The sequence below is a fragment of the Pelobates fuscus genome, chromosome 5 (assembly GCF_036172605.1).
Source record: "Pelobates fuscus isolate aPelFus1 chromosome 5, aPelFus1.pri, whole genome shotgun sequence".
NCBI classification, from domain to species: Eukaryota; Metazoa; Chordata; class Amphibia; order Anura; family Pelobatidae; genus Pelobates; species Pelobates fuscus.
Window position 1 is genome coordinate 335064232 of NC_086321.1, and position 26579 is coordinate 335090810.

Genomic DNA, 26579 nt, shown 5'->3' on the forward strand with positions numbered 1-26579 from the left:
GAGCCAATAGGACTGTAAGTCCTTAATATGCGCAGGGTTTGTTTATGGCTGGCCGCATTGGGGGGGAAGGCTCTCAGCCCGGGGAGTCGCGCCGTAGGATGGGGGGTGGTATTGAGAAGTCTACAATCTGACTGCTTGTCACCGAGCTCAGCAGATCATTGCAGACCATTATCGCAGAGTGCCGCTGTCATTCTTAAATTACTAGTATATCTCCCAAGCGAATTAAAAATGTTTTATTTTTATCTTAATTACCAGGAAAACGATATATGCTTATTATATTTTTCATTGATACTTTCTCTAAACATGCTCTATGAATTAGGGTGAATGACAAAAAAAGCGACACCTTTAACCGATTGTACAACACAACGGAATTTGCTGGCGCTATATAAATAATAATAATAATAATAATAATATACAGTCATAAAAAAAAAAACACGGAACCCAGCATGGGTATAAATATATGTTGAACAAAAGTTAGTACTAAGCTGACAAGCTCCAAAGAGCTGAAGCAGCTGGTTCACACAGCTGGGCAGTGGTTCATTTAGACACTAACCCATGCATTGCCATAAAAAGCTTTGTTTAAAACAGCAGGTCACGGAGAAGGGAGCCTATGGAATGGTAGAGTGAAGATCTGCAAAGTGACAATGCTGTCTCAGCTTATTTGCATTTTTTTGCATGGCATTCTGGGAGAGCTGTAGAAATAAATTATTTCAGAGTTTCTGCACCTAAGAAAACTTTTTTTGTTGTTTTTTTTAATATTATGCATTTCGTTGTTTACTCATATAAAATATGATACATGAAGAGTATTAATACAAAATGGCATGTTACTACAGAGCTGGAAAAATGCTGGTGATTATATCCTTGCATCCCACTGAGCAAAATACTTGTTTACGCACTTTTTGTATGATTATAGTAATCTATTTAATTTCAGAATACATTGTTAATGCATTGTATTGTTGGTGCAGAGCTAATAAATACAAAACGACGTGCAGAGTAATGGCACATTGTATCATGCCATAAAGGACTATTTAGAAAACCCTGAATTTAATCTTAAATTGAGGTTTTTTTTTTAGATAAAAAAAAACAAAACTGAGCCCATTAAATAAACACTATAGTGTCAGAAATCTAAACATGTATTCCTGACACTATAATCCTGCTACGGTTGTTTAGGTCCCGGTTCTCCCTTGCATCGCTTTGAAAAGGTGAGTTTACTAATCTTTTCTCCCACGTGGCAGCAGGCTCAGCCTCTATGACTGGGATCATCAAACTTGATGACCTCAGCCAATCCAACATTGAAGGCGATTGTACATGCGCAGCAAAACGCAGCGCTACGACAATCAGCATCTCTTTATAAAAAAAAAATCTTCCCAGCAATACACTGCATTGAGCTCATGTTAACAGTTGTGCAAAAAAAAAACGAAAAAAAAAAAAGAAAAAAAAAAACCTTTAAAAGCAGGCCTCTCCATATTTAATATAAAAAGGAAAATAAAAAGAAAATTTCCGTACAAATGTAGGGAGTGGAATTGGTGCCACAAGGGATCGAGAAGGCTTAGAGGGCAAATCTATCATCAAGCTCTGTTTCCTATCACTTGGCACATTGATCTGAGATATATACACAAGGCAGAGAACAGACAGAGCACAGATCATTGCATACACAGGCTGAAAAACGTCAGATTAACTCTTGCAATTGCAGAGGAATGTTTTGTGACTTGAACGACTGTAAGTTAGGTAGAGCAATTCTAAAGTTGTCGGACTCACTACTTTGAGGCCAAAACTGTCAAATGCACCATTAAAAAGCAATGTGGAATAAAATGGGGTGTAGTCTTGCTTGGGGCCCCAAAATTATAATTTGGCAAGGGTATCAACTAGTACCATTTGTTCAACTGGTGATAAATTACAGAGCATACAGGGCAGCTGAGCTTGGTGTAATTACGAATATAAGATAATACACATCATTGGTTGGTGTATGGTGTGGCTGTCTTTCAAACTTATCAGCTTTGGAAAGTATGAGTCTGTGTCAGTGATAATGCCATGATAGGACATGGGTGGCCTATAGACTGCACAGTAACAAGGTCAGGCAGGTTGGCCCAAATGCAGGACACAACTGATACACCTGCCAACAGGTTGGAATTGTTTGTATTCTTGCCTAGTACAGAGGCAAGGATGCACTTAGCAATGCAGAAATATCCAGAAGCAGAACACCTGAAAAAGCAACTAGAGCTTTGTAAGAGGGCTGCAAAACAATCTGGACTGTTCCGACAAATTCAGGACTGTTGGCAAGTTCGGTTTTCCACACACTGATAAGGGAAAATCGATTTGGTGTTACATCTTTTTTTGCCAACTCACCATGATTCACTGTTTGGTAAACAATCGAGTAAAAGGTACTAAGCAATATTCTAATTAGCAACACCATAATAGCGAAATATATTTTAACTTCGTAGCATAAAAACTTACATTTCCTGTATAGAAACTGAGACAAAAGCCAGGACAACAGGATATTGGATAGAGAGCCAAATCTAGAAACAGTGCCTGGAAATCCGGGACACTTGGCAGGTATCCATTGAGAGCAAGATTTTTTTTTATAGAATATAAAAGAAAGTCAGGAGCTTTATTACAAGCTCCTTACCAGCTGGAAATCCAATGTGTTCAGAACTTTAATGATTGGATTTTACTTTTACTCAGTGACCAATGTTTAACAGCAAAAGTAAAAAAATAAAATGATATCAGTAATGGCATCTAAAGCCATCAAGTTGTACTACAATTCCCATGATGCATCATTATTGAATACATAATTCATGCTCTAAATGTATCTATCTGCTTGAAGCATATCATTCAGCACGGAAGGCTTGTTCTATCCTGTATATATAATGTCAATGTGTCCGAGTCAGGTACAAGAGTCAGACTCCAGGTATAAAGCTGTAGGTATCTGGAAGCTTTTTTTTCTACAGTAGTTCAACACATGTCTGATTGGGGGCAATGGTGGCTATTTTTCAAGATGCCAGGCTTTAGTTTTGTAAGCTGGTGATCAACAAGACACAACTCACCATTCAGTGAGATTGTGCCGAGGAACAGAAAAAAAATAGTTCCAAACCTAGACAGGGTTTTAGAGTATAAATATGTCAACTTAACCATAATCAATAAATCTTGCTGCAATAGTTATGGTGCAAGCACGTTCTCAGTGCCATCCCCAAGCCATTCGGCACAAGTCAAGGTCCTTCGAGTCCCTATGGTCTAGTCCTCTCTGTCCACTTAGGAAGTTACACTGCATTAGCAATTTCAATTTTGTCCACGTTTGGATGGCAAAACTGGCTGAGGATGTCAGTTGAAGCTCTGAATGAAAGTGAGCTTGCTAATGAAGGGATGTTACTTCTACAGTACTTAGTAATATGATGACCAGGGGAACATGTTACTTGCTCCTGGGGAAACCTTGATTTGTGTCAATCCATTCAAATACAAATTGACACATAACCAACAGTGGCACCTGGAGCATGCTGGCACCATAACCATTAAAGTGTTTTTTTGTTTGTTTTTTTAAAACTGCTATACCATAATAACTGAAATGTGTTCCTACAGATGGCAGTTTAAAGGAACACTATAATGTTAGGAATGCAAACATGTATTCCTAACACCATAGTGTTGGACTATAATTTTAATATCCCCAGCCCCCCTCTCTGTGGAGAAATAAAGTGCTTAAAAATACCTTTACTCCCTCTCCACACCAGTCTTGCCACAGCTCCCCCCATCACCATCTTGATGATCTCAGCCAATCTAATTCTTTCCCACAGGAAAGCATTGGGTGGCTGCAGCGCATGCGCAGTCAAACACAGGGAGCGTTCAGAGTCTCCTTGCAAGGCGTAGAGATGATAAATGTAGATGCTGCATACAGAGTGTTGACATCCACAGTTTGAGGAACAAAAGATGCAGAAATGGTTCATGGAAAATACATAAAAACGTACAATATGTTTAGGACCTTAAATGACTGAAGTGTCCCTTTAATAATGCCAATGAGATTTCAGCAGATTTGGATCGTAGGTAGTCAAGTCAGTTATTGTAAGGCTGAAGATAAACTAAAACATGCAAGTCTCTATGGAGTGGACGGTGGTGATTTATGTCCCCACTGGCTGATAAATATTTTATAAACTAGAGGCACGATAGTAGAGACACAGGCTGGCAACAATTTTGGCCAATTTAATAAAGCCCCCATGAGCTCCCTGCACAGTTAAACATTTTGGTGATAAACTCTTTTTTTCCATGAATAGCTGCTTTTAGTAAGTATAGTACGTGGCAAAAGTAAGACAGATGTAATTCGACCTCAAGCCCAATTCAGAGCAGTCTCCTGGATGTAGTAAATAATATAGAATGGTATATTTAACCCAGCAGTTGCCCAATACTTATGCTGCCATTTATTTAAATCCCTAAGAATGTATGCAATCTTGGCTAGTAAACAAAAACTAGGGTAGTTTGCAAATGCATCTGGCAGGTTCGTAACTTGAACTTAAGTCCAGTCTAGCCATGTTCAATTAAAGCGACACTATAGTCACGAAAACAACTTTAGCTTAATGAAGCTGTTTTTGTGTATAGATCATGCCTCTGAAGTCTCACTGCTCAATTCTCTGCCATTTAGGAGTTAAATCACTTTTGTTTCTGTCCATGCAGCCCTAGCCGCACCTCCCCTGGCTGTAACTGACACAGACTGCATGAAAACAAAATGGTTTAATTTTCAACCAGATCTTAACTTACTTTAAAAGTTTTTATCTGCTCTGTAAAGTCACATTATAATGAAATACAGGATTCTATCAAGGTCTATCAAGCTAGTAACAGTGCAGGGGATAAGAATTTCTAAATTAAACAGAATTTTTAATAAAGGAAGTATAAACAAGTGTTTAGGCAGGCTGTGTAAGTCATGTGCTGGGAAGTTTGGCTAGGGCTGCATTAACAAAGTCATTTAGCTCCTAAATGGCAGAGGATTGAGCAGTGAGGCAACAGAGGCATGATTTATGCACCAAAACTCCTTCATTAAGCATTACGTTGTTTTGGTGACTATAGTGTCCCTTTTAAATTAAGTTCACATTTATGACTCGATCCCGAGCAATGGCAAAGGCTCACCAATGATTGGATATTAGATATAGACAAATAATCTAAATATACATCAAATGAACTGACATATTCTATACCAGCACTTTTCAACCGGAACTCCAATGAGCAGTTAGGGGGCAGTTAAAAGAAGAAAAACTACCACAACAAGATGACAGTCTTAAATTAGAGGGGCAAAGGTTTAAAAATAATATCAGGAAGTATTACTTTACTGAGAGGGTAGTGGATGCATGGAATAGCCTTCCACCTGAAGTGGTAGAGGTTAACACAGTGAAGGAGTTTAAGCATGTGTGGGATAGGCATAGGGCTATCCTAACTATAAGATAAGGCCAGGGACTAATGAAAGTATTTAGAAAATTGGGCAGACTAGATGGGCCAAATGGTTCTTATCTGCCATCACATTCTATTTTTCCATGTCTATGCACAAAACAGGTGTAAACCCTGCCACAATTCAACTTTGTACAACTTTTTTTTTTTTTAATATACCGTTTAGCACTCTTTAATAGCAGGGTTGACTGATTTCATTGCTTAATCAATGGGGTTTATTTACTAAAACACTTTATTATAGTGCATTAAAAACTAAATTTAGGCTAAAAGAGCCAAACTGTGACTATGGTGAGTTTGAGAATTTTCTTCTTCTGGATTAAATATTTCAAGTCAGGTTCAACGTCACCACAATATGGTGTTTAGTGAATAAACCCCTTTGCTACAATTCAATTCCCATCACATTTACTAATTGCAAGTTGTGTGCCTGCTCCAAGGATCCATCATTGTCAAGACATTGCTAGACAGTGATAATGCACTGGGGCTAGTAAATTAGAGAGATTTTTAATTTTTCATTGCAAGATGCAGAGGTTGGGGCAAGAGGAGACTATTTCTATAGCTACCTATTTATAGGAAGAAAGCAGCATATTTTTCTTTTACCAATAGGTAAAAAAATATTATATATATTTTTTTTTCAAATGCGGCTTTCTAAAATGAAGTACAACTCTCATGACACTCTTCCAGCCAAATCACAAGAAAGCTCTATTTAAATATTTCATGGCATCTAACCTTTTGAAGGGAGTTTTCCTACACAATTTAGGCACAAGTACTATACCCCACTCCCTCTAGCACAGGGGTTCTCAACCTTGTCCTCAAGGACCCCCTACCAGTCCAGGGTTTAGGGATTACCTAGGTGTGTCTAAGGTGTTTAGAAAAAAAAAAAAAAAAACCTTAGAGTCTAAGGTGTTTTTTTTCCCTTTTTCTAAACACATTAGACACACCCAGTAATCCCCAAATCCTGGACTGGTAGGGGGTCCTGAGGACTGGGTTGAGAACCCCTGCGCATGTAAGCTCATTGAGCACGGCCCTCAACCCTTCTGTTCCTGTGCGTCCATTTGTCTGGTTACAATTACATGTATGTTAGTCCAGCCATTGTACAGCGCTACGGAATTCTGCTGGCGCTATATAAGTGGTAGAGGTTAACACAGTAAAGGAGTTTAAGCATGTGTGGGATAGGCATAAGGCTATCCTAACTACAGTATAAGATAAGGCCAGGGACTAATGAAAGTATTTAGAAAATTGGGCAGACTAGATGGGCTGAATGGTTCTTATCTGCCATCACATTCTATGTTTCTATGTTTCTATATAGATAATAAAATAATGATAAGTACTAACACTTATTTAGTGATCATTGAAGTGTGCTTCATTGACGCTAACTTACAAAATCTAGCCCAAAATAGCACAACAATCTCTGGTGCAGCTGTTTTGGTCTGATTTCCTAAGCTTTGTGTTAGCCGTTAAAGCAACTAACCACATACTGTTTAGCAAATAAAAACCCCTTAGTAGGAGTAAATATTTTTTCTAACAATTTTAAATTAACAATAGGAAAATAAATTTAGCTATAAAACACACGTTTGACTAAAAAAGGATGATTTCTTTTTTCTGGTTAAAATAAAATACAATAAAAAAAATAAACTTTTCCCCTTCAGAACAAAATGCTTGTGCTAGAACAAGCGATTAAGATATAAATACACATACAAATTATAATCTAGGATTGATCTACAGCCAGGGTCCATCTCCCAGTGGTCCTGTATTGGAAAGATACTGTTGGACCTCCCAGAAAAAGCTGGAGTGAAGTGTGAGGTTTTGCCGCATTCCACAGGCCCAGCCTCCGGCTCCAGGATGTCTGATGGAGATTGTGCAGCCCAGAGCTATTCATTTCAAAAGGAAATCAGCCACCCACCTCAGTAATACAACATGTCATTACTATACCGCCTTGGGGCTGAGGAAAGGCATGTTCAGTGTGTCCTGGATATTTTGTCTTTGCATGTATACACATTCTGTTTATAGACCATAGGAATGCATCAAGACAAGGAGTCTGGCTGTATAATACAAACACACTAAGAAAGATGTATCAGTGATCTAAAAGGTGGTGCAATGTTCTAGAAGTGAAGCAAACACCATGGTAGCCGGTAAAAGCAGCAGGCACAATCTACTGGTGTTTGGTCCACTTTCAGAATTTGCATCACTTTTTAATTAATTAGCTATATTAAATCTCCCCATAGACAATGGATTTGTGGTATACAAGGTTCATTTTCGCAAAATCATTGTAAAAAAAAAAAAAAAACATACCATCAATTTTCTTTTTTTTTTTTTTTCTATTTTCCCTTTACATTTGCAGTTTTGATGTCAACACTAAATTCAGTAAAATGTGAACTGTACGGAATTGACCGGAGATTTTCTAATTGTCTTGCTATTTTGGTGTAAAATGTGAATTTACTTAATTAATGATCTAATGAATATCCCTGTAGATTTTTTCTATGTATTGTATCTTGCAAAAACAAGATATACACAAATAATCATCGATCTTGCATTTTTCATGTAGTTAACAAAAAAAACAAAAAAAATACTACTGCTAAAAAAAACATCATCAATCTGTTCTGGTTTCTGACTGTGTTTTAAAGGATCTCTCTCCTGGCACCAGTTCCACTATAGCTTAATGTAGTGATGTTGGTACAAAGAGACTGTCCCTGCAATTTTAGCAGTGTAAACACTACATTTTCTGAAAAAAAAAAAAAAAATAACTATTTACACTGTTTCTGCGGGACACCTCTAGTGGCTGTCACTCAGACAACCACCAGAGGACCTTCCTGGTGCAGTCATGCAATCTTTGACTGACATTTGGCACCTTCACTTTCTGCGTGATTTTGATTAGTGCAGAACGGTGATTACCACATTTCTCCTTGGAATAACCAAGAATAATGAATTATGTAGTGTCCCACTTTTTTTGGTTTAGGCTACGGCTTCTGCAGCTTAGCCAACAGAATCTAGGCTGCTGACCAGCCATTAAGATTAAGTTTATTTAAGAATTATTGCCTTTAGCAAGGTTAAAACAAGAATATTATTAGATTCCTGCAGACAGGAATTAGGAATACCAAGGCACTTCTATCTGGGACTGTAGGGTTGCCAACTGTAATGCAGAGGCCCGCAGTTTTCTCTGACTAGACTCTAGGAGAGTGGTGAGAGAAACGGTGCCAGAATATCCACCTCTATTATACATAGCAGGTACAAACATTGCTATATACAGACAAAGAGACACACTATACACACGGTCAGACACAGTATGCATATACTGCTATTTGCAAAGTATACACTTCATAACATACTGCTGTACACACAAATGCAAACACAGTATAGTCACACTGACATACACACGCATTCAGAGAGTATATGCACACTGACATACAACACTACACACACTCTACAAACACACTCAGAAAACGTATACATTCACACTGTTACACATACACAATGCTACACACACGGTCAGACATAGTAAATGTTTTTTTTAGTGATTTAGATCATTTTCCGTTTCCAATCTTTGTTTTCTCTTATGTCACTACCTGTGATGTTACAGAACATCAAGTAATATTTTGTGATCTCACTCGTTATTAATTATGCAAATGAGCATGGCTGGTTGGTTGGTTGTTTGTTTTTTGCAAGAAAGGTGGGAAACCTACCTGGGAGTCTAGATCAGGAATAAGATCAATGACTCAGGTGACATTTATGCAGAGAATCAGGTAAGCAGCTCTATAGCCCTTAGAGCAGAAACGCAGATAATCACAGCTATACGTTAGTTGATAATCCAAAACATATCTAGCATCCAGCAAGCAATGTACGAAGCGCAGCAATCCCTGGAGAGGGCCCTTCTAGCTCGCTCTGTTGTATAACACGATTCTTGTATCCACAGCATCACGTTGAAAGAAAGCATTACCGTGTGTCTACAGCAGCCAACAGCTCTTGGCTAAAATATATCAACACTCTCATCCAGGCCTCTGGTTAAGGAGGAAAAAAAAAAAAGATCTGCAGCTGAAAAAAGAAAAAGCGTCTACCTCCCTGTCTTCTGGGGCGAAATTCTAAGAATGATGCAATTACCATGGAGACCAGTTAAATCTTCTTGCTCCATTTTCTCCTTTGCTCCATTTTTGAAAGCTAGCTTCAAAATTGCATTTCATAAACGCACATCCTATGTTTACACACACTATGCAAAACTATATATACACGTGTAAGCATCTCTACAGAAATTGTAGATTATGCAGACACACTATATTCACTATATTTATACTCCTGCGTTCAGTGTTATATGTGGTTATATAAATAGTCACGTACAGAATATATGAAAGATGCCAGAGTCTACTAAATGTTGACATTGCAAGGGCGTTCCAGGGTAGCGTTCCAAATGAGAAGTTTGATTTTACTAAAAATAGCTGGTTAAATATATTGCTCGGCGCACTTTTTGCGGTGCTAATGTTAGGTCTTAGCATTATAAATGAAGAATGAAAGGAACACTATAGTCACCTAAATTACTTTAGCTAAATAAAGCAGTTTTAGTGTATAGATCATTCCCCTGCAATTTCACTGCTCAATTCACTGTCATTTAGGAGTTAAATCACTTTGTTTCTGTTTATGCAGCCCTAGCCACACCTCCCCTGGCTATGATTGACAGAGCCTGCATGGAAAAAAAAACTGGTTTCACTTTCAAACAGATGTAATTTACCTTAAATAATTGTATCTCAATCTCTAAATTGAACTTTAATCACATACAGGAGGCTCTTGCAGGGTCTAGCAAGCTATCAACATAGCAGGGGATAAGAAAATCTTAATTAAACAAAACCTGCAATAAAGAAAGCTTAAATAGGGCTCTCTTTACAGGAAGTGTTTATGGAAAGCTGTGCAAGTCACATGCAGGGAGGTGTGACTAGGGTTCATAAACAAAGGGATTTAACTCCTAAATGGCAGATGATTGAGCAGTGAGGCTGCAGGGGCATGTTCTATACACCAAAACTGCTTCATTAAGCTAAAGTTGTTCATGTGACTATAGTGTCCCTTTAATAATAGGTTATATAATAGGATTATTCGATACAATTTATTGAATAATATCGTATATTGACATGCAATTAAGTATTATATGCAGACATTACCCCTATAGTATGATAAATACCCACCGTGTGTCTTGCAACGGCCAGACCAATTCATATTCAGTTGATAGTCATTTAATTAATTTATTTATTTTTACAACCCACAAAGGAAAGAAACACAAAGACACACAAAAAAATAAATAAACACATACTCATATGGCTATGAAAGGATTAGTCCAAGCACTAAAACCATTAAAGGCCACTGTAGTGGTTATGATGCCAGAAGTACCATTTTGTAACAGTTGGCTTCCTTACCTGGGTCTCCACCAGACTCCAAGGAGTCACTCCCTCTGGTTGACAAGCTTCCACCTTCTGCAGCCATTCATTGGCTGAGAGAACCGACTGATCCCTGTCTGCCAATGAATGGCATGCTGCACATCAGAACTGACATTAGCCAGCCCAGAACTCTTAATTCAGGGAGGCTGATGACACACACAATGGTGCTCCCAGAGGTGGGGTTAAACGTTGTACCTACAGACCCTAGGCACCATGACCACTTGAAATCACTGAAGTGCTTGGAGTAACCTTTTAACTAACTTAGGGATTGTAAGGAAATTAACAGGAACTGCAGAATTTCAACCAAAATTGTTGCGTTATAAATATATCTGAACTGACAAATTTTTTCCAATTCAGCTATTCTCGACTGCATGAATTACATCTTGACAAAACATAAAACCAAATTGTATGTATCTCATTGTACATCTCACAGCTGTACACAAAACAAAATTTTCTATGGGATTATTTCCTTACTGTTCTATAAATCATATTTACACATATTTTAAAACCCATTTAATATTAAGCACTACCAAAACTTTTTTTTTTATTTCCTGAACTTTGATTGCCCTATATAATTTGTCAATTTCGTTTTATGATTAAATGGGAACTTCGCTTTTCAGGGAAAGGTAAAATTACTTGTATTATTTGAGAGCTCTTTGTACAGAATAAAAAAAAAAGCGAAAAAATTGCCTATGCAGGAAGTAAAATTTAAGCAAATGGTGTAGCCATTACAAAGCCACAGTATTGTTTGCAGCAAAAATCTTAGCACTGCGGATCTTCATTGTGTGTAGCGACCACATCAGCTAATAGGCAGCTATGCTGCAAAGGCCTATGGGAGGGCATTAGCCAAACAAAAGCTTGCTTACGCCAAGAGGGAAAATGTTTTGTCACCCAGCTGAGTGGGCTGTTAACATATAAATATACGGTTGGCTTTCTTTCCAGAATCCCAACATCTGCTTAAAATATACCTTGCTCCTTATTAAATACTCCTGTTCTGCTCAAAAAAATGTTGTTTTTTTTAAATTTATTTTTACCAGAGGGCGTCTGCAACACATTACAGAGAAATGTGTTCTTAATTATAGACACATGTTAATTGAATCTGCTCATTTCGTGGGAACAAATGTGAATATTAGATTTTAAAAATATATATATATATTCTAAACGACGAAGCACAATTTTATTGAATTAACTAATATATATATTTTTTTCTTTATTTAGCACTAGTACTTATATTTTAAATGAAATAAGAATTGTTAGAACATATCAAAAATATTTAGAAATAAATGTTTAGTAAAATGTATACTATTTTAACATGTTTGCTGAACGTACGATTCAAATGCACGGCAATGTGGTTGCTATTTTTTGTGAGTGACATTTTGCTTTTTGCATTTGTAGTAACTATTATTCATCGTCCGCAGTTATACTTTGAGTGGTCAAAATATGAATAAATAAAAGGTCATTATCGATTTTTACAATCAGCGTACTTATAAATATGTTGTTTTTTTCCCATTATACTTGGTTAGTATACATCCCACCTCTCATAAATGCAGGAGGTGCTTATTTTCATAAATGGATTTTATTCGACAAGTCTCAAATCAGTCTTTATGCCCCAACAGTTAAAAAATAACCAGTTGGGGGTTCCGGTCTAGCAACGGACAGAGATAGTCGCATGGCCGCAGAGCTCCCGACTCCAAACCTGATTAACAGCGGCAAGCGACACCCGATCACGACCAAAACACCCCCCCGGAGTACCCCACAACTTACCTGACCCTCATGGGCAGAAAAGCGAAAAAGCAAAAGCCGGACAAGCCCCGTCTGGGAATGAACATAGGGGACATGTGGAAGCAGGCCCACGAGATGGCCGGAGCTACAATGGCGTCCTTACACGGTGGATGCTCCGATTTCTCGGATGGCACGTCGGAAGATGGAGAGGAGAGCCTCCTGCAGACCAGAGCCCCACCGCCGCCAGTCAGAACACGTGTGGTAGCTCCGGCACCCACACCGGTGACTATGGAGGCTATCACTGAGCTTATGGCTGCACATCATGGCAAAATATCCGCAGAAGTGGCCACAATAAGAGAGGATCTGAAAGGCCTCTCCACACGACTTGGGACTGTAGAAAGCACCGCAAGCGACCACACACGCCAGATTGGAGAGCTACAAACGGCAGTCCACGAACTGCAGCAACTAGCGTCCCTGCATGAACAGCAATTAGCCACACAAGAAGATAAGAGACGTCAAAACAACATAAAGTTGAGGGGGGTATCGGATTCCATACCAGAAGCCGAGCTTCCGCACTACACCAGGCGGCTACTCACTTCACTTTTAACCCCGAAAGTAGCCAAATCCGTCACGATGGACAGCATCTTTCGTATACCGCTGCCAACAACAGCACCACCAGCTGCCACAGGGGACGTTATCCTCCGATTTTCAAACATGAGGGACAAGAGGGCCGTCCTAGAGGCCACCAAGGGCCTACCAGCCTACACTTTTGAGGGCACCGCTCTATCATTCTACGCTGATCTCTCAAGGGGCACGCTGACCTGGAGAAGATCCCTCAAACGGCTCACATCCTTCCTGCTGCAGGAAAAAATCAGATACCGCTGGGGCCCAGGCCGTGCCCTACATATAGAAGGCGCAAGCGGCCCACTGGTGGTGCGGAGCACACAAGAGGCCACAAAAGCACTAGAGGACTTGAGACTACCACGGTTGGCAATGGACGCCACGGACCCACCGATTGGACCCACAAGTAGCCTGGGGAAGAGCGTGGTCAGCGCACCGATCTTTGTGCCGCGACACCCCCCTGCAGGACCACACACAGCTACCGCAACATGAAGCAGAACAAAAACATTGGGACGCTCTCCCGCACTCTGCTTCTACCGGGCTCAATCCAAGCCTGTAACCCGGTGACTATGCGAACCCTGATACAACGAGCGTAACCAAATCAGTCCGATAACAAAATCTCATATGCCTTTTTCTTGCTTTTTGTTCCTTAAATGTTGTTTTATTTTAGTTGTTCTATACTGCTGACTTGTTTTAACTGACACAACAAGATTGCTTAGACACCCACGACCGCAACTGGTATCCACATGTAAGGCCTGTATTAATACCATACGCTACGTCTACATGCTGTGACATACAGGCTCTCATAATGAACCCCCAGCCTGTACTTCTCATGACTCCAGCAACTTTTCAATTAGGCCCCAGCCTGCGCTTATTAGGCCCCTAGAAAATGGATACATAACACATACCAGCCTGATATGACTGACGACCACTCTACATGGGGCCCTACCGACCACGACTTATGACAGCAAGGTTCAGCTTATACTTCCACAGCAAAATTCGTTGGGCAAAGTGTGGAAAAGTTTGTCACATGCTTTAACTTGAACACACGCAGAGAATTAGCTGTATTAGAGTTTTATTAGTTACTTATGCTATTTCAAATTGCATGATCATAGTCATGACATTGCTTATATAACTTAGTTTATTCAATTGGTTGCAATTGATATGTTAAACCTGTTTCAAGGGAAAATAATAATAATGTGCATCTATTCCAGCCACGATCTATCTTGTATACATCTATGTACGCTGTTGTGGCGTTTTACTTATGCTTTGTACTCACATGCACGACAAAAATAAAGAATTCAAAAAAAAAAAAAAAAAAAAAAAATAACCAGTTATTTTCCAGTGGAGTGCTGCCTCAACCTAGACTATTGGGCCTCTATTGTTTCAGCAAACACTGATTTTGGGTAGGTGTGTAGGACTAAGACTACCATGACACTCTGTCAACCTTTAGGCTTTTTAGATTTGCCTTCCTTAGACTAATATTTTTAGTTTTATCCCCAGAGGATAATTAATCCGGTGTAGCACAAAACAGAACTGTTTTTATAGGATACTACCTGGATATAGGTGGCTCTGGAAAGACAGGAGACTTGTGATGACAGATACGCATAGTCAGCAGACCCATTATGTGCTATATTGCCTAAAATGATTAGTGGGCTGATTCTCTGATTCTGAAAAAGTTATTGACCCCAGGAGCATCATCTAGCTTCCAGTAACACAGAGACCTCTGCACCTGGTGACCTGGGGTAGATGGAACCCCAGGTGTGACATAGTTGTAACACACCTGTTTGTTCACACTGCACACCTGGCTGCTGTCACACGCCCAGGGGCCGTGTTCTCTCCAAGAGTGCATCATAAGGTGACACAGTGCTGAAGGGCTTCACCAGACTTTGTTTTATTCCTTTAATTACTTTCCTGTCAAACAACACTGCAGTGTACATAAAGTGATTAAAATAGCCAACATATAAAAAAAAAGATTATCCAGGTGTACAAAACACAGGGGAAGTGTTGCAGGAACATAAATTAAGAAAGTACATTTGTTCACACTTCTAACAATATACCACGATTTAGACAGAGACATGCAAAAACAACCCCCACCCCTGTACCTCCAAAATATCATCTTGTTGATATGAATATATTCGCGGTAACCACATGTCCTTCCAAAACTAATAATGGTAAAAATGTACAGTGCAAAGTAGCTTGTTTTGAAGGTTAAAAACTTAATTATTTATAGTTTAATTTTTTTGTATTTAATTTGTTTAGATTGCATTGTTTTATTTCTTTCAGCTTGTAAATAAAGAATGCTGATTAGTTGATTACCAGTATTAAGATAGTCAGTTTTGTGTTTGTTAATTTGTTTTATTAATATTATCAACAAAATATAATTTATATATATATATATATATATATATATATATATAGTTAGTTTACTAATTTCACCTATTCTCTCCTAAGCCCAATGACGCCAAGGGTGCCAAAAAACGGTCTTGAATCACAAACAAAAATAGTTGTCAACTTGGGATTTTTGCAAGCAAGCATCTGTATAGGGGTATTTCTTGGACTGAAGCGCTCTCACTGAGATGGATTTTCTATTACTTTACACATTCAAGGGGGCATATAGATTACAAATCCCCAGTTTCTCTAACTGGCTCTTTCACAGTTTACTATGTAGAACATGATGCCCAAAAAGTAGATCTTCAGATGTTTGAAAACTACAACTTCTATGATGCTTTGTCATTCTAAAGACATGCAAAGGCATGCAGTGCATCATGGGAGTTGTAGTTCAGCAATATCTCTGGATCTACCTTTTGGGCATCCCTGATGTTAAAGGACCACTATAGTGCCAGGAAAACAAACTTGTTTTCCTGGCACTATAGTATTAATAGGTCCCCCCCCCCACCCTCATGGCCCCTGTCCTGCCGGGCTGAATGGGGAGGAAGGGGTTAAATCACTTACCATTCTCCAGCGCCGTGCTCCCTCGGCGCTGGGGACTCTCCTCCTCCTTCGGTAGTCACCGGCTGAATACACATGCGCGGCAAGAGCCGCGTGCGCACAGTCAGTCCATAGGAAAGCATTCTCAATGCTTTCCTATGGACGCTGGCGTCTTCTCACTGTGAAAATCACAGTGAGAAGCACCTCTAGCGGCTGTCAATGAGACAGCCACTAGAGGCTGGATTAACCCATATGTATGTTTATAGCAGGCAGGGTTAAAGGGACACTCCAGGCACCCAGACCACATCTGCTCATTGGTGCCAACTCCCACTACCCTTAACCCTGCAAGTGTAATTATTGCAGTTTTTTTTAAACTGCAATAATTACCTTGCAGGGTTAAGTCCTCCTCTAGTGGCTGTCTATTAGACAGCCACTAGAGGGAACTTCCTGCTTCATAGCACAGGTTTTCTGTGCTAGAGCGTCGCTGGACGTCCTCCCGCTGTGTGAGGACCTCCAGCGTCGCTCTATTTTGCAATAATAATGTGTGCACAATTAGTGCAGGTTAAGGAAAGTAATTAAAAATAAATTCATTTAGTTGTTCTGATTTACAGAATATATAATGTGTCTGGGATTTTAAGTTTTTTTTTGTAGTTACAGGTCACAAAGCACAAGGAGTAAAATAAACTTTTAATGTGGGCGATTTTAGAATTTGGTATGTTTGTCTTGTAAGCTTAATAGCCATAAAAGAAAACAAAATTGCCACACAAAAGTATATATTTATATAAAGTAGAGACCACAGGCTATTTACCCAAGGTTGTTTTGACACTTTCTACGTAGCCATTTCACCGCCAACCTAGGGAAGCATTGAAATTCATTTTCAATGCTTTCCTATGGGGTGCGCTAATGCGCATGCGCGGCATTGGCGCACATGCGCATTAGGTCTCCTCGGCCGGCGGGCGAGATCAGCCTCGCCCACCGGCCGACGTAAGCAGAAGGAGGAGTGGCGGGGGAGGAGGAAGCAGCGACGTGGGACCTGTCGCTGCCTCTGGTAAGTCACTGAAGGGGTTTTCACCCCTTCAGCAACTGGGGATTGGGGGGTGGGAGGGAGAGGGACCCTCCAGTGCCAGGAAAACGGATCGTTTTCCTGGCACTGGAGTTTCCCTTTAACCCTAGATGGACCTGGCACCCAGACCACTTCATTAAGCTGAAGTGGTCTGGGTGCCTATAGTGGTCCTTTAAACATTTCCTTTAAAAAAAAAATGTTTAAAAGCCATGTAGCAACATTGTCAAAGTAAGTGGATCTACAATAAGTTCCACAGATTTAAAAAAAAAAATGATATAACTTCTATAATACCCCTCCATTTCCCAGCAGATTTGACACTTCAAATGGAAAACACATTTCTGTTTAAGCCAGACCAAAAAAGTTCCACCTGGTAAAATATTTAACTCGTACACACAAGAAGTTATCTGCAGTCTTTATAAAACCAATATTAGGCCAGCAAATTAGTTACATTAATAATTGTGGTAAAACCTGAAAACATTGTTGCTGTCCAAGTTTCCTTGTGAATGTCTCAAAATAGAGGATTTTACATCCAGTATAATGGAGTCTTGTTTTTATACCATAAAAATGTTTCTAACTTTTTTTTTTTTAATAATTTTTAAGCAAATTGTTTCAGCAGTGAAGTAACAAACTCAGACTTCTGACTCTCTGCCTTGATGGACTGAAATTTGTGTGCCATATATCCAGTACTGGATTGATTAAACAAATATGTCTGTGTCAAGACCAACATCTAATCAATAGCCTAAGAATGTAATGTGTAACAGCTGGTCTGGGAGACTGGCTGGCTCTGTGGAGTCTAACACACCATAACATATTTGACTAATACCCAGCAGGGAGGCCCAACTGCAAGATTTAAAGCAGGCAGACCAAAAAGACACTCCACTCTTATCTAGTCCAGTGTTTTTTCAAGGTATGTGCAAAATATTATTTTAAATAAAGTTTTTTTTTTAAAAGAAAAAAGTAATACACAGTGTTCTTAAAAAGCAAACACTACTCTTATACATTTGAAATATTTACACAAATAATTTGAATTATAATGAAAAAAAAAAAACCTAACCTAAATGTACCATAATTCTGCGCGCTCTGTAGGGGGAGCATCAAGCGCGCCAGGGTCCAAGAGGTAGAGGAGTTAAGCCAAGCCTATGTGAACACCATTCCAATTCGCTTTAAACATTGTTTATGCCTGCTGGGTTTCTATTTGGCAATACCATTTATTTATTACACCTTTAGACTATGAACAATTTTCAGCTGGTACATAACCCCTGTTGGGTTGTAATGGAAAGACCACCTCAGATACATACTGGAGATTGTGTGGGGAACAAGGTACATATGTACAAATGTCGTGGGCATGCACTGAAGCACAAGCCTTTTGGAAGGACGTTTGATCATTCGTATCCAATGTTGTCAATAGACATTTTATATTATCTCCCTGGGGTTTTCTACTATCTAAACCCATAGAAGGTGTTGTCAAAAGAGAATAAACGCTCTTTAATATAATCAGTTTGGCAACATATAGTGCCATGGCTCAAATGTTGTTAAAGAGCGATACTTACAACATTGCACAGATGGTAGCTAAAGTTAAAGATGTACCCTATGGATAAACTAAAAGCGCATGCCCGAAACAACTCACCTACATTCTACAATACTTGGGAACCATGGGAGGTATACAATTACCAATAGGGGGACAAAACCAGAAACGCAAGGAGAATGGGTGTCAAGCGTGGGAGTACTTGGGTGTGCGTTCATGGCAATAGATGCCTCCGACTGGCAGGAATTTCCTTATTTTATTTCTGTGAAACTTATCTTAGTTTCCGTTATATAATTTTCTTTAATGTTGATTATTCTTATAATGATGATAGACAGTGTAACCAAAAATACAAAAATCTGATTTTGTTACATATTGAAATTTTTATGTCACTATGATATATCAGGGTGAGTCAAAAAATATTTGCACTCTGGCTGTAGAATTTTTAGTTTAGACAACTTTTAGAAAAGACAAATACATCATTTTTGTCCATCTGTCAACAAGCTTTCGTATTCCCTCATTAAATTTTTTTTTAGGCTGAGCAGAGAGCCACGAATGCACTGATGTCTTCACTTCTTAATCAGTGGTGAATCTTCGTCATTGTAGGCCTGCTTTTAGGCTACCGAACAGGTGAAATTTCGATGAAGCAAGATCAGCACTAAAGGGAGGATGCTTTAACACCTTAAAACAAAGTTTTTGCACAGTTTGGGCAGAGGTGCCCTTCAGTGAACATCTCACTGTTGATTGTTGAACCTTTTTCCTAACAGTGTAGCAATACTAGCCCTTGAGAATCCCAGAAAACTGTAAGCATCAATTTTTCAGCTGATGGTTGTCTTTTGAACTTTTTCCTGGTCGCGATTGATAAGGTTTCCATTCTGTACTCTACCGTTTACTCTCAGACTCGTATTGATAAATCCATGTCTCATTATCAATATTGATTATTTTTTAAAAGCTTTCACCTTCCTTCGAGTATCAATCTAAATTTTGATCCAAACGCTTCTGTTTATGTTCTTTCGTGAGATGTTTTGGTACCCATCTCGCAAAAAACTTTTCTAAACCCAAGTTTGTTGTGGATTATTTCATAGGCAAAGCAATGGCTAATTTGCAAATGATTTGCTACATCATCCAGATTTCAACAGATAAGGCTAGATAAGTGCAGCTAACCAAAGTTGTTGTTTTTTTTTTTTTGTTTTTTTTTTTTACCAGAGTGCGGATCATTTTTGACTGACTCTCGTACTATTGCCGGTCAACAAATAAAAAGTAATAAAAAAAATGTTAGATGATAAATAAGCTTCAAACCTGCAGCCATACTGAAAGCTATGTTTACAATAGAAAAACTGGGGGGTGTAAGTTTCATAATTTTTTCTAGCTCCACTTTTCGCAAACCATATTTTTCAGCCAAAATTTAAAAAAAAAAAAAAATTAAAAATAAAACACAAAAAAACAACACATATGAGTTGAATTCAGAATTTAATCAGATTTTAGGAGAAGGATATTGGGTTGCATAATCAGAAGAGTCTTTAGTTGCTGAACTGATAATTCATTCAGTCTATAAATGTATTCTTTCAGAAATTAAAGCAAAATAATTAGGCAAGTGGGAGCTATAATTATTAATACCACTCCAATCGCCCAGAATATTTCATAGCAGTCACAATAATTCCAATTCATTTAGCATTAACAGAGTAGCAGGTGCTTATTGACACATGACATAACTAACGTCAACACAACCAGGGTTAATCGTCCATATGTCATCCCTACGGAATGCGCATAATTGTGTATTTATAGACCCACCACCCATATTCCAGAGCATTGACCCTGAAGGACATTGGTGCAAAAAAGTCCACTGATGCAACGTTGGCCGATTGTGTCTGTGTTAAGACATTGCAATAGCTATAAAATCTTATAGTATTGAATTGGTTAATTAAATCACTTACCCATGTTGGTCATACTGCCCACAGTGGGGGTTAGATATAAAAGAGTCTAGAGGAGAAAAGCACTGCGATTTTTAAACAGTGGAGGGGGGTTTATCAAAGTGTTGTGATCTGCAAAGAGGTGCAGTTACCATAAGAGATTCCATTAATGATCACTCCACTTTAGTAACTTTGCAAAACTTTTAAGATCACAACACTTTCATTATTTCCACCACCCCCACACCCCCACTCACCCTCGTGTCTCTACTGGATGCCAGGGTGTCATCTGCATCAAAGTACAAAATAGATCTAATTGTTGAAAAAATAAATTGTTGCAGGTGATGTGAGAATTTAGCCTGAAATACAGATTTTTTTTAAAGATAAAATTTATTGCACCACAATTCCCCTCCATCGTGTATACGGTGTAACCTGCACTAATGGAAAAATGGAATGGTAGAAGAAAAGTCACGATATGGGCCCTTTTTGTTTTCATGTATAAAACCCATGTAGGAATGCAAAAACAGTAGTAGGACCGAAGGCATCATAGTAATTATAAGAAACAGTGCAATTATTTCTAAGTAGCGCACAAGTGCTTATAACAGTGATTTGTGACCTTTTGGCACTCCATCTGCAAGGGGCAATGACAGGAGTGGGCAATCTTCGGCATTCCATATGTTGTGGACTACAACACCCATAATACACGACTACATCTCCCATAATACTTTCACGGCCATAATGCTGGCAAAGCATGGGGGTGGGGGATGTAGTCCACAACATCTGGAGTGCCAAAGGTTGCCTAATCCTGGACTATAGTAACACCTTATGCTGACCGACCAATTACTGGAATAGGGGGATCTTACTCCACAACCGCTGGAGTGCCCTGGAGAGCCATCATGGAAATATGGTGGGAAAATGGTTGGGATGCATTAAACTAAAACATTTTGGTTTTATTTTGTTGACATGAATAAAAGACCAGACAATACAATAAATATAGAGCTACAAAAGCAAAGGATCTATTTCTAAACCTGAATGAAAAAAATTCTAAATCCAACAAGTCTTCAACTGAGTAACCCCCACCACTGCCAGCAGCCACGGTTCTCTCCAAGCCAGCCAAGGATAGGTGCTCTTGCACGGTTATTACTGGCAATCCCTGCAGGGTGTATCTCATCATTCACAACAGATGCTCCATCATGTTGGATCACTATAGAAAACAACCCACTAGGTATGAAAGTCACTTCCATGGAATAATGTCAGTCCATGTTACTGCTTCAAACACCATAATGGGTTAAGTTAACCTCTGCATCAACGCCAACATTCTCTCCATCAACCAACTTAGTTCACTCAAACTCCCTTTTATCACCGGAATTCAATCTTCCCATGAGCGAAGACCTTTCCGTAGATTAACCCCTGTATTAAATCTCCTGTAATAAAACGTCCTCTTGTCCAGTTAACCCATACACTGCCAGAGACCTCTGTTAGTAATCGCTATGCCTGTCACAAAATGGCACTTAAGTATGCAAAAGAAACCAAAATGCAGAGTCCAAACCCCAGGCATGGAAGAGTTAATACACAAACCGCCAACTAAACTAATCAGAGGAAATATGTACAGACTAAGGCAATTTTCTAAGTAACCCATTTTACTCTTCCAGACCCAAAGCAGCACAACAAAAAAAAAACAATACGAGCATCTTAGCAGCAAAGCTTAACTCTTTTGATTCCAAGTCATACAACACATATATATTCCCTTCGGAGAAGGGACGTTAATAACTGGGCTCTCCAGTCTTTGCCTTCCAGCTGTTGCTGGACTACATTTCCCTTGAATACTGAGCAACCAACTGCTAGCAGAGCATTTTGGGAATTGTAGTCTTACAAAAATTAGAGAACAAAGCATGAGTACCCCTGGTTTCTTTCTCAAAAACCCAGAAGGCTAAAAAGTAAAAAAGTCAACGGCATGCATCTTCGCCCCCGGGTTCCCCAATAAGAGGATGCAAGCAAGCTTAATTTTAGGGGTTGCAATCAACTTACACTGAAAGGATCCCGGAATCCCAACCATGTTATCCGATCGCTGTGCACAGTCACTATGTAAAAAGTCCACACAATGTATCTCCACAGATCTCTTTAGCACACAAAGGTTAAAGGGCCTCTACAATATCTGAAGGAGACTGTGTGGCTGGCTGGAGGAAAGGGGGCTGGGAAGGATACAAGAGAATGGGGGAGGGTGCAATCTCCTCCCTACCACCAATACAAACCCTCCCCTAATTGTGGATAATGTTATATGCCTAATGCAGTGTTATCAAGCAGCTCAATGGATTTTAAAGCATGGCAATCAATGCTGGAATCACAACATAAAAGATACCAAGTATCTCGGTGCATGAAACATTGTGTTTGCTACATTAAAGGGCAAGTCATTTATATATGATTATTATTATTATTATTTTATAATTTATATAGCGCCAGCAAATTCCGTAGCGCTGTACAATGGATAAATTCAATGTGCAACTTCCAAGGTGATCTGTACAAACATATACACCTCTAGATTATGCAGCAAATACCATAAATATAGTACTTTGTGACATATATTGGGGAGATTAATTTGAATGGCGCAGCAAAGGCATATGGGTAGAAAAAAGTAGATTGGTTTTGTCCCCCCCCCTCCCCCCCTCCCCCAGAAATATTAACTAAATTGTGAATTGTTGGGAATTCAAAGTACATTTTAAAATGTTATGCTAAAACAGCAAAACTAAAATATAATTTTCAATTTGGCTAACTAAGTGTCCCAAAAAAGAGACAATGTGTCCATTCTGGTAAAAAACTGTTTCTAACTCAATATATATGGCTTGTGCCAGCATCGGAAACCTCAAAACAGGCCGCACTTCTCTGTTCTAGGTAACATCATAGGCCCCTGTAGTCAGCGGCACTTTCACGGTTTCTTGTCTGTTGTCTGTTGTTAATAGCGTGCCACAAATATGCACGTAAAAAAGCAGAAAGAGCATACTTTGTGTTTCTTATGCGTCAGTAATGTTGCTCTGTTACACCAATCATGGGAATTCTAGAGTTAGTTCATATGATACTGAAACATTTGTGCACCATTATTTGTGCACCAAATTTTTTATGAGCATAAGAGACTAAATGACTATGTAGCTTATTGGCTACTAAACTTACTTCTGTGCATCTCCAAGACTTCCCCAGTTCCTTGATGTCCTGCTACTTGTAGGTTCTGAATTCTGGCTATTATTTCTGACACTAGCCTGCAGCCTTCTGCCTCGGATATGGAAGCAGAAAAAAAGCTGGGTTAAAGGGACACTCCAGACACTGAAAGCACTTTGCCTTGCTGAAAAGCTTTATGTATGTAGAGTGTGTCCTCTTTATTTTATTTTTTTTAAAAATGTGCATATTTCAGTAGAAATGTACACTTTTATAAAGTATACTGGTTACATCTTTGAGCTGCATTGGGAAGTCTGTGATTGGACAGCCACAAAGTCTGGGCGAGGTTAGGCAAAGGCAGCAGATTTGCAGTTTTTGCCAGCTGTTTTTAGATATTACTCTAATGAAAAAAATGCATAATTAAATACATGCAAGTTTTCATTTGGGGTATATCTACTAAACAGTGGCTAGTGTTTGTTGTACAGAGTTGGTACAAGTGTGTTAAAACATGCTGGTGGTACAGAATAGACCTAGGTGTGTTGGTGTCTGAGCGCATTGTGGGTCTGGATCTCCAGATGGCACAGAGTAGTGTGAAGGGCTGGATATATAAACCAGCAGCAGAAAGCGGCCTATGCCTCTGGCATGTAGAAGACATATCCTAGTGACAAAACATGTATGATGGGGCTATTGGGAAGAGAGCCAACACGGGCGTACTGGTAGCGTAAGGCAAACCTAGCCAAAAGCACCTAGGTGTCAATGAGGTAACAATGAGCATGATTATGTTAGTGGAAGTGTGGTCCTTAGATGACTAAGATGAGGTCAAAGTGCGACTACATGTGTTTGTGGCATAGACTATACCGGAGAGTATTATTATAGTGACAGACTGTGAACCTGGATGTGGTGGTAACAAGAGACTTGGGTTGTGGTGACAGAGAGTGGTTTGGGCATGATAATCACAGAGGATATCCATGAGTGTTTGTAGCAGAGCAACAGACCTATTGGTCCTCATGCTATATCAAGTCCAATGGCTATACTGACAGACGGCAAATCAAAGAAAAAAGCGAATATCAATCACTCACCAAAAATATTTTTTCTTTATGGAAGATGCAATGATTCCACTTCATCAAGCCTGCAGTATATAAGATGTAAACAGAGCAGGATAATTATAGGGACTAATGGAGCTGCAGCCCATGGAATAGGCTCACTGAAAACAATGAAGATTGGAAGTTAAGGAGGGATGCAGGAGAACAAGCTTTTTGTGGACTGGCTGGTGATAAAATAGTTAACTTAAAGGATGTTGGGGGGGCGGGGCCTGACTAGCATGGCGACTGGATGTGAATTCTATGAGCTCCTGGTGAAACACGCAACAAAACCCTATCTACAAGCTGTTCCACACAAACTCGCACTGAGTTCAATATAAAATTTGACCGATCTACTGAATGACCGTCTTGGGAGCGCACCCCGGGGTCACTTACCTCCTTCCAAACGCCGGTACCGAGTGAGGCCTAGTAGGCGCTGAGACGGGTTGAGGCGGCCGCTCTCCCAGACCCGCGCAGGCAGGGCTCCAAGCATGATCCTGATGCCCCGCTACCCCCCCCTTTGGACCGGCGGGGGTGATCCCGGTCCCCATCCTGGTAACTCCCCAGATCCTATGAAGAGCTGTGGCAGGGTCGCAAACTGCAGCAAGGACACCGGAGGTACACTAAAGATGGCGGCTGCCACGAGTACTCCAGTGCCGGGAAGAGAAGCGAACACTATCCACCAACGATTAGATGCTCTCTTCGATGCGTTCTGGAGAAAGCTGGAGAGCAGGCTGATCTTACCTAAAGCAGAGGCTGTCCCTTCCACACGGTACCCGAACCGCATCCCAGCATGTAAGGCAGTTCCCGCCAGAGGCTCAAGGCGCATAAGACGGCGGAGGGTGCACTGTCGCAAAAAGAGTAAGGCAATTCACCGGCAGGCACTGAAGCTGCGTCCCTCCATGCCCACGAGGACAGAGAAGTGGAAAATAAGAGAGGAGGAAGGGAAGCAACTGCAGCCACAGAACCCATCAATTCCACCTTCAGCAGCGAGCCTGCAAAATCAAGCTATGTGGGACTGTGAAATACCTGTTAAAGGGATAGGCTGATGGCAGTATATTTTAGTGCAGGAGGTGTATGCTGTTGACCCAGCTCCCCTTAGCTACCAATCTCTGTTTCTTTTGCTGAACTTAATAAGCCACCAGTGTTCCTCTCCTTAATAATCAACTGCCTACTAGATACAGCCTATTAATACTTAGTGTACCCGGGTTCCTTTTATCATCCGTGTCTAGCTTGTTATGCCAAGGATAGAATGAGCCAATACTCACCATGTCTATAGTCCTTATCAGTCAGACTATTCTGCATTTGCCCATCTTTTAGACAGGATTGCTCACCCTGCTTACTATGTCACGGTTTTCTTTTTAATGTCTACTGCAAAGCATTGCTTAGGGTGCTGTCTACATTTAATCGTCTACTAATATAGAGCCTTTTATTTCAGACAGTGGAGCATACTATTGTCAAGCATATTTTTTCTTCTTATAGTTACTCATGTTATCGGGAGCCACATCACCATAGCTGTTTAAAGATAGTTACCTAGAGCAAGCCTTTTAACTCATGCCGTTGTCTTACATACCTTTTAAAAATTTGTGCAGATTATGCGAATGTCGCACATTTGTTTTGTTTGTACACAACTGTGCTTATTGTTGCTGTTGTGGCACTATGAGCGTATATGTATTTGGATGCACAACAAAAATAAAGAATTAAAAAAAAAAAAAAAAAAAAAAAAAAAAACTTAAAGGATGTTAAAGAAAACAT

At 39.7% G+C, this 26579-nt stretch overlaps 1 protein-coding gene across 3 annotated transcripts in view; it reads right to left on the minus strand.

Moving 5' to 3' along the window:
- CBFA2T2 (CBFA2/RUNX1 partner transcriptional co-repressor 2) overlaps window positions 1–22782 on the minus strand; it is a 55184-nt gene extending 32402 nt beyond the window's left edge. For all 3 annotated transcript variants that reach the window (XM_063455737.1, XM_063455735.1, XM_063455734.1), the window contains exon 1: window positions 22627–22782. In XM_063455737.1, the coding sequence (XP_063311807.1) occupies window positions 22627–22654 (28 nt within the window). In that variant the 5' untranslated portion in view covers window positions 22655–22782. The remainder of the gene's footprint in view (window positions 1–22626) is intronic.
- Window positions 22783–26579: the final 3797 nt, after the last annotated feature.